At 41.3% G+C, this 10,000-nt stretch overlaps 1 protein-coding gene across 1 annotated transcript in view; it reads right to left on the bottom strand.

Moving 5' to 3' along the window:
- The window catches only part of LOC143106811 (transmembrane protein 132D), a 70,851-nt gene that overhangs the window by 15,395 nt on the left and 45,456 nt on the right, over positions 1 to 10,000 (bottom strand). The window contains exon 5 of the mRNA XM_076271288.1: positions 5,965 to 6,108. Within this exon, the coding sequence (XP_076127403.1) occupies positions 5,965 to 6,108 (144 nt within the window). The remainder of the gene's footprint in view (positions 1 to 5,964; positions 6,109 to 10,000) is intronic.

Below are 10,000 nucleotides of genomic sequence, written 5' to 3'. Positions count from 1 at the left end.
ATCACACAATAAGAGCTTTAGGGCTTTACTATCCGCAGCATTTCCCTTTTTTCATAAAGAAAGGAGTGTAACGAGCACACACACACACACACACACACACACACACACACACTCATAACACAGGGGGCGAATGCTGTCCACCAACAGAGCCTGTGACTTAGTGTGGATAATGTTTCTAATCTAATGCTTTAATGTGTAGGGCCAGATGGTTTCCACAATTTCACTCACACAACTTTTTTTTTTTTCCGGAAAGTTCATTTGCACCCTCCTTGACCTCAGCATCATGCATGTAGGCCACATATGCGAGTCATTAGCGTACCAGAAGAAGCTGGAGGCTGATGGCTTGAGGGGAGGGAGAGAAGAAGAAAAACAGCTGACGCAGGTGGCTGAGAGGAGGTTAGGGGCTTCCTGAGTCACAGCTGATCACAGCACACACAGACATACACACAAACACACACACACACAGACACATCACAGCTGATCACAGCACACACAGACATACACACAAACACACACACACACAGACACATCACAGCTGATCACAGCTCCACCCCATAAATACACACACACAGATATATACACATACACACACACACACACATCACAGCTGATCACAGCTCCACCCCCCCCCCCCCCCCCCCCACACACACACACACATTACTGTACATGACTGCCTCGTGACATTTTTTACCTTGGAGGAGATGGAAGAGACATACTCAGCTTGATCCAGTCAGTTTCTTTGGAATCCACACATAGTTTTGTTGAAACGCTCGAAATCCACACACAGTTTTGTTGAAATGCCCCACTTTCTCAACGTGGAGCACACAACTACTTAGACTCTATTAGGTGCCCTGACAATACAAACGGAAATCAAATCAAATACAATTATCCATCAATGCCATAATAGCTCCTATTACCACTAAAGTGCAGCCTATTAGGGCTCAACATTAACTTTTAAAAGTGCCAGCTTGGCAACCAGGCATGAGGTTTTGGTTGTCAAAGCCAATCAAATCTGGTTGGCACTTGTAACGATTTGGTAGCCAAGGGCAACCGGGCAACCATTAATGTCAGCACTGCAGTTAATGGAGGATGGATATTTAATATAGCAATAATTAATGAAATAAAAAACATATTTTTCTCTCAATACTGACTGACTACCCATTCAGCTCAAAACAAGTGACTGCATTTATTTATTTATTTTTAAGCAGCAGAAAAGAACATTGGTTTATATTTTCTCTTTCGGTGACAAACAGGAAGGTGCAGTTCTCTCCAAGTCTTGTTGCTTAGCGACAGCTGAAAGCACCTACCAGTAACCTGGCTGCTTTTACTGATGATGAAAAAGTAGCGCAAATGTGTGTGCCACAGTTCAGGGCAACAGAGGCCAGTGTGAAGTCTGTGTGAGCCATATGGGCAAAAGAGTTTATCGCTGCTGCCATCACATCAGGGTTTCCCGCAGCACTTTGCAGTCAAGGCGGCCGCCTTGGCAAAACACGCCTGCCGCCTTAACTACGTCTTAGAACCGTGTAGTAAATAGTTTTTAAATGTAGTATATTTAAAGGGACTGGTCCCTGACACTTAATGCAAAGTTACTTTGGCATCTGTGTTTGCCTTACACATAGTTTAACACCTTTAGTGTGGGCCAAGAAGATTACTGCATAGGCAATAATTGTTTTTCTACCTTCTACCTGTTTTTCTACCTTTTGTTATTTTCATCACCTGAATTCCAAAAAAGTTGGGACGCTTTGTAAAATGTGAATAAAAAAGAATACTATGATTTACAACTCATATCAACACTATTTAATTGAGAATAGTTCAAAGACAACATATCATTTGTTGAAGGAGAGAAATTTGACTATTTTATGGAAAATATTAGCACAATTTGAATTTGATGTCAGCAACACGTCTCAACAAATTTGGTACAAGGGCAACAAAAGGCTGGAAAAGTTGCACAACCGTGTTTTTGGCGAGCATACTGCGACTTCTGTTTTGTTTTACATTTGGACCGTGCAGAGCTGTGGCAGTAGGCTACACTGTAGCCCGGTCAGCTAGGCTATTGCATAGTATTATGATCTGTAGGATAATTGGGTTAATTGTGTTGATTTCCATGTGATCGTGCTGCACGAACATATTAGCCTACTTGTTTTGGCTAAATGTCCACAGCCACTGTTTCCAGCTGTAGGCTAGGCTATATCCTCATGACCACATCATTTTCACAAGTTTTTATTTTTATTTTAGTCATTGTATATGTTCACATCCAACAACAAAATCAACTTAGACATTTAGGCTACGTCCACACGAAACCAACGGGTATATTTTTTTCTTACTGCTTTCACATCTTTAATAACACTGTTAAAAAATGAAACTTGCGTCCACACGAAGAAGTGAAACCAACAGAAGGCCCTGTAGTGTATATGCCAGGCCAGTCGATGGCACTGTGACGAGTTTTCAATTCAACTGTAAGACTAATAACGTTAATTTTCAGGGTATGTAACTGCTATATATGTAGAAATGTTTTTATGTTTTTTGGACATCTGTATTTTCAAAACTGTATACGTCTCAGCGACCATTAGGGTTTTTGATAATGGATTTATATCTGAAAATGTGCAGAGCTCAAACTGTACATGTGTACCAAGTTACATCCTTTTATGGAAAAAATGACCTAATTAGCATATCACAATGTACAATTAGTTCAGTATAACTGCCATAAGTAATGTTTTTGGCTTTTGACCTAGATGCACAAATGATGCCAATATTGGCAATGTTCCACCACTTGAAATTTCCAAAAAATATTTATTTTGCATTAGTTTTGGGTTGGGTAAAATCATCCTGGACTAAAATGCTCTGTGTAAACTGTACCAGACCATTGGCGCATGGGCACAGCTTCCTTCACCGTTTTTAATGACTTGCGCCGTCGCTGTAGCTTTGTTTGGTTGTACTTTAATCGGCAGGTCTTTGTCCCATTGCTCCTGAGTGTGGCTTCTGAGCTTTGAAGCTTTGGGTGTAATTTACCTATCTCCTTAAAGTCATGAAAATCTGCTCTGCCTCTGCCTCCGCCTTGTCCATATTGGGACACCTCGATTTATTAACAAAACATAAGTCAGAAGAGTAGAAACACTGTAGCTTTACTGCTTGGCCCCCAGTAAGAGAAGTCAGAAACACAATGGGTGCATTCACATCTGCTTGGCCCCCAGTAAAAAGGTGATGAAAATGACTAAAGGTAGAAAGACAATGATATCCTATGCAGTAATCTGCTTGGCGCCCATTAAACTATATGTAAGGCAAAAACACAATGAATGACAAATCAACTTTGCATGAAGAGTCCCTATAAATATACTACATTTTAAAAATATTTACTATATGGTTCAAGGGCTGCCACAGACTACAATTATGACATTTATTAAAGTGAACAAAAGATCACAAGGGGTGTCCATGTAGCTTTGCTTGGCTCCTAGTAAAGGTGATGAATAATAAGTTGAGGAATAAGTAAAGGATGGGGGGGTACAAAGTTTTATGGTCATGAGATTTTTTAGATGGTGACAATTATTGACAACTATACCCTTACAACTGATAAAACAGATATAATATCACTAAATCAGTGATTTATTACATTGGTAGGAAGTTAATGTAATCATTTTTTAACCTTCCCACCAACGTAATAGCTTCCATAATTATTACTTTGGCAGTTGGCAACAGCTTTACGTTGGTGGGAAATTATTACGTTGGCAGGATTATTACGTTTAAAACGTGCTGATTTTCTGACGTTTTTTTTATTATGTTGGTGGGAAGTTATTAGTTGTCAGCTCTGACATAGTGACTGATCACATTTGCACATTTTGTTGTTTTTTCACTTTCTTTTGCACTTGTTCTATAGTTTGTAATAGTCTTTGTTAAAATTGCACAAATTACACGAATATTTTGAAATATGTGTATACTGTTGTATAGTTTGTTTGGTGTTATTACTTTGTTAGCTGTTATTTTGAGAAGCTAGTCATGTATTTAACATGTAGTGTTTAATAAATAATTGTTAAATGTACAGAGTATGTACACCATATCGGACCGACACCATAACCCCCCCCCCCCCCCCCCCCCCCTCTGACGACAACCGATACCAGAACCCCCCAAACCCCTTCTGTCTTTGAAGGTTGATCATGAGGGGTCAATATATGAGGGTGGCTATTTTTTATTATTATTATTATTTTGCAAAGCATGACCTCAGACACTAAGTCCCCCAAGTCTCTCTCTCTACCACACACACACACACACACACACAAAGACACAGGTCTCCTCTTGTCTGTTTGCCTCAAGTCAAACAGCGCTCACTTGGAGACATCCGTCACAGCCAGTCAGCTCACACACACACACACACGCACAAACACAGATACACAGACCACACAGAAACACACACACACACACGCGCACAAACACAGACACCCACACAAACACACACACACACACACATTTTAACGTCTTTCCATATACTCAGTAAATCAACCCTCACACTTTCCTTTGCTACTAATTTGATCTGAAACTCGATCAGTCGAGCTGAAAAGCTCCAGCCCAGCCCACTCCCACTCTCACTCTCACTCCCACTCCCACTCCCAGTCTCATTCCCACTCCCACTCCCACTCCCAGTCTCATTCCCACTCCCACACTCACTCCCACTCCCACTCCCACGCTCACTCCCACGCTCATTCCCACTCCCACTCCCACTCTCATTCCCACTCCCACTCTCACTCCCACTCCCACTCTCATTCCCACAAACCACTCTCACTCCCACTCTCACTCCCACTCTCACTCTCATTCCCACTCCCACTCTCGCACCCAAAATCCTGCTGGACCAGCAGAGTTCAGCTACTCAAAGCCATTTGGAGGAGACTTACAGTAGGCCCAGAATGCCATGTCATCTGTTTTACAGTTTGTTTTTTTCAACTGCTTACACTCTACATTTTTGCTTGTCACACAATTTTCTAAACATCTCTTTCCAACACCATAACCCCATACCAAATCTGCTTAAAACACCACACACAATGTTCTACCTTACACACAAAACTCTTGATTTTTTTATCTTGAAGTTACTTGAAGTTACTTGATTTCAAACACAATCTATCAAAATGCCACACTTATTCGCCACTAATTCACACTCAGTCTTCAATGTATTAGCACTCATTACATTACTGAACACCATCTGATCATTGCCTTAGTATAGGCCTATGAATAGGTATACTCTATATATAGATATATATCCTATATAATCTGCTTCTACAGGATTTACGACTTGTCCTACAACACAACTTGTCTTTTGTCCCCAAGTTACCATTGTTTTCTATTCCTCTGGAAATGCCTTAGGAACACATGTTTGTTTCTGCAGTTGCAAGGTTGAAAGGGTCTACAGGCCTATGACTATACATGCCCAACTGCCCCCCCTCCACACACACAAACTAATAGATTTTGTATCTAGTAATTTGATAGTAGTCAGTCATTTCTTTCTTTCTTTCTTTGGAAATGCAGTAATTTCTGTCTATGGCAAAATCAGCTTTTTCAAAACTCCATGTACATCTGGTGGTCATTGTATTTTGCTTACTTTTTTCTTGTTGGCTGTAAAATACTGTATCCACAACAGCAGATTATGTGGGAAAAATCACTATTTTTGGTTTCAATTGTGCTTACATGTTTACTGTGAATTTCAACATCTCTCTGTAGATGACTTTCACTCTTTCATGGACATACAGAAGCCCATGAAAGACAAAAGAGCTTTAGGTTTTTGTTCAACAGTGTTTACATGATGTATCCAAAATGTCATATTATGACAAAGGTGTTTATAATGTGAGGTGTGAATGTTTGCTTTAGAGATGTGTTTATAACATTTTGAATGTTGCGTGTCATTTTGCTGGAGATTTGAGGCATTTATGAATTTTGTGTGAGCACAGGAGCGCACACACCCACACACACACACACACACCATACCTTGAGGACATCTTCATCAGTAGAGCTGCAGTCGGTGAAGTCCGAGACATCGGTGACCGAGCCATTCGCCTCCACGGCAACGGTCCGCACCGGCACAGCGACCCTTTTTCCCGTCAGTATGGCTGTGTTTATGATCTCTGTGTCCTGCATGCAAAAGGGACCTTTAGTTTTCAATATTAAATTTTGTTTCACTTATTTAATCAAATATCTCTGTCTTTTTCTTTCTCTCTCTCTCTCTCTCTCTCTCTCTCTCACCATCTATCTATCTATCTATCTCTCTGTCTATCTGCTGATCTACCATCCTTCCCTTCACACACACACACACACACACACACAAATGATACACCTGATTTTACTCATTACATGTTTGACTACTTATTAGAGTATAATTACACTATTGTAAGCGTGTAACAACAGATTTATCTTGTGAGGAAACATGTCATTACCCATACGCTGATATTTGTGAATGCAATGACTATGCTGTTATTAATATTGGTCAGTATGTTAAACTTTGCAACCTTATGCAAAAGTTTAAGTGTGATGACAAAGTTAACGCTCTTTTGGTCTTGATGTGTGTCGTCTCATCTTTAGCATAAAGGCAGTATAGTATATATATATACTCTTTTGATCCCGTGAGAGAAATTTGGTCTCTGCATTTATCCCAATTTGTGAATTAGTGAAACACACTCAGCACACACCAATCCCGACGCAGTGAGCTGCCTGCTACAGCAGGCGCTCGGGGAGCAGTGAGGGGTTAGGTGCCTTGCTCAAGGGCACTTCAACCGTTCCTACTGGTCGGGGTTCGAACCGGCAACCCTCCGGTTACAAGTCCGAAGCCCTAACCAGTAGGCCATGGCTGCCCCCAAACAGTAGCACTGTTCCCTAACAATATATATTTCCACATTCCAAAATGTGTAGCTTCAACTCTGACAGGGTACACAATCAATTTTTTATGAGTGGAACGTTCACGACTCTGCCCAAATATTATGGTAGCCCTCTTGAACCTGAACTGTAAAAAGTTTTCTTTTAGTTTAAGACTCTTGCTGTGTCAGAAAAACAAAAAAACTGGGTCGCATGACGCCAAAGAGAAAGCTCTGGTAAACAAACAGTAGAGATCAGAAAGAACATTTGTGAATATAGCAGAAATGGGTCACTTGATTCTGCATGAGAACAAAGCAGATCTATTAACCACACTCACACACACATACAGATAATATTTACAAGTACAGGTTTGTGCAATTGCAGCAGCTACATTGACTAAGCTGATTTACTGTTGAACTTTTCACCCTGTGCTGAGCGATCCCAAGCTCCTAGTGTGATCATACCCCAAAAGCCTAGCAATGATGACAGGTGGGGTTGAGGAAGGAAAGCTGTAAGAAATGGAACTGAGTGTGCAAGGTGTGAGATCTGTGTACACAAAGAGACGAGGTAATACAGCAAGACATCCATAATTGATCTACTTGTTGTTTATCTTACAAGCAGGATTGTTTTTGATGATGAGAAGATGGTGTTTTTCAGTTTAGAGGTTTCTTAAGGTAAGAGGAATCATCAATCAAACAATCTTTGAAGTTTTAACCACATCTATTTAAGTGTTTGAACAAAGTTGTGTTATGTTTGGGTACGTTGCCATGCTCACATTGCCATGGCTGTGTACACATAACATTTTTTTTTTTTTTACAGTGTGTTCATACAAAGGAGAGCAGGGCTCTGAGAAGGAGATAAATGTGACAGCTGAATGTGACACTTTCTTCACCAGGTTTGAGGTCTCTGGGACTGAAGAAAGCTGTAAAGATGTCCTTAAGTCAGTTACTGTATGCCCTGAGGACAGAGTGCAGATATCAGTAGAGCAGGTGGCCAGAGCGTTTCAACACCTCAATGCACGGAAGTCCACTGGTCCTGATGGCATCACAGCCTCTGTCCTGAAGACGTACAGTGAAGAGCTTGCCCCTGTGTGGCAGGCCATATTCCAAGAGTCACTGGACACTCATACTGTCCCCATAGCCTGGAAAACCTCACATGTAATCCCACTACCAAAGAAAACATGCCCAAAGGAATGCAATGGTTTCCGACCTGTGGCTCTGACCTCCGTACTGATGAAGTCTCTGGAAAGAATCATCTGGCCCTTGCTCTCTGGGTCAGTACAGAGCAAACTAGACCTGATCAGTGTGGCCTAAAACACCTGGATTTATCTAATCACAAACCATATGCTAGAGTATTGTTTCTTGACTTCTCCTCCGCCTTCAACACCATTAAACCAGATCTACTTCTCTCCAAGTGGTACCACTCTTTTCTCATTAGTAGACAACAGTTGGTCAAGGTCAACAACACACACTCCCCCTTGGTCACAACTAGCAGTGGGGCCCCACAAGCCTGACCTCTATTATGAGAGCGTGAGCAAAGTGGTCCAATGGTGTGAGCAAAATGCTTTCATAATAAATCCCAAAACAGAGGAGGACATCTTTGGAGCAACACAACACACACACTCTCCAGTCATAATTCATGATAAACCATTAAAACAGTCCGCATCCTTCAAATATCTAGGGGTATACAGTATGTGGATAGTGTCTTCTCTTGGTCATTGCATGTGGATTACATGTGCAACAAAGTCCAACAGAGAATCTATTTTCTGAGGAGACTTAGATCCTTTGGAGCCAGTAAGGACTAAGATCCTATGCCAGTTATTCACATTCACAATACAAAGTATTCTGCAGTATGGGTATGCAGCCTTTCAGTCCAGCTAAAAGCTAGAATACTTAGACTTTTGAGCATTTGCTCAAAGTTGGTGGGTCATACTATGGAGCAGTGGTCCCCAAACTACGGCCCGCAGGCCGGATACGGCCCGCCACCTCATTTTGGGTGGCCCCCCAAATTATGTCCGTGGTATATAGCATCTGCCCCGCAAGGGAGTACGACGTCGTCAAACTATAACCTCCGTAATTTTCCCCATTCATTCTCTATGGCGAGTCTTAACAGTACACGTGTAATAGTCTTTTTGTCCACTGGTGGTTGTTTTGGCGCTGTTTTGCGTTTGCCATCGAAAACGGAATGAAATGTAGGCCTACCTGCAAACATGTAAGAGGCCTATACTGACTGCATCAGTGCTCAAAGGGGGATAATTATTTCTATTTTTTATTCACTCGTTCAAATGTTCATACAAATTCACAATTCACAAATTTCTCATGAGTGAAAGTTAGAGTGGTGGTGTCAGATGTTTTTGCCAGCACTTCATAAAACTCTCATAGTTTGAGTTATTTGAATTATTTGTAGGATATTACTTGTTCACGACATGAGCTGTGTATGCAAATCAGAATTCACACATTTTGAATAAAATATACTTTTGGGACTCCCTGCTAATACTTTTGGGAATGCTAAAGTCTTTTTATCAGTATTATTTCATTTGAGCTACACTGATATGGCATGATGGCAACATAAACACAGCTAACAATGGTATTAAATTGCAGTAGCCTATGATTAAATGTAATGGAATATTCAACTAAGATAGACTGCTGTTGTTCACAGCACTAAGCTATTTATGGTTACTGATATACTGCGAGTCTCTGGCCCTCTCTTAGAGCCAGACATAGTGAGCTGGCCCTCGGAAGAAAAAGTTTGGGGACCACTGCTATGGAGGATCACTTCTTTGACAGCTGGACTAAACACACTCTCAGGCTGGCAGACAAGATTGCACTGGACCCCTTCCATGTGTTACATAAGGAGTACCAGCACCTGCCATCCGGAAGACGCTTTAGGATGCCCAGCTGTAGGAGAAATAAATACAGACTCTCTTTCCTCCCACACTCTGTGTCATTACTCAATCAACAGAGGAGGGTAAAGTAGATCCCTCACCCCTAGTCTAATCAACAGAGGAGGGTAAAGTAGATCCCTCACCCCTAGTCTAATCAACAGAGGAGGGTAAAGTAGATCCCTCAATCCTAGTCTAATCAACAGAGGAGGGTAAAGTAGATCCCTCACCCCTAGTGTAATCAACAGAGGAGGGTAAAGTAGATCCCTCACTCCTAGTGTAATCAACAGAGGA

This window comes from Alosa pseudoharengus, unplaced genomic scaffold, assembly GCF_046254945.1.
Source record: "Alosa pseudoharengus isolate Yale_2024_CS ecotype anadromous, Long Island Sound unplaced genomic scaffold, YU_APseudo_1.1 YU_APseudo_1.1_scf_6, whole genome shotgun sequence".
Taxonomy (NCBI): domain Eukaryota; kingdom Metazoa; phylum Chordata; class Actinopteri; order Clupeiformes; family Clupeidae; genus Alosa; species Alosa pseudoharengus.
This window is presented reverse-complemented; position numbering and strand designations above follow the sequence as displayed.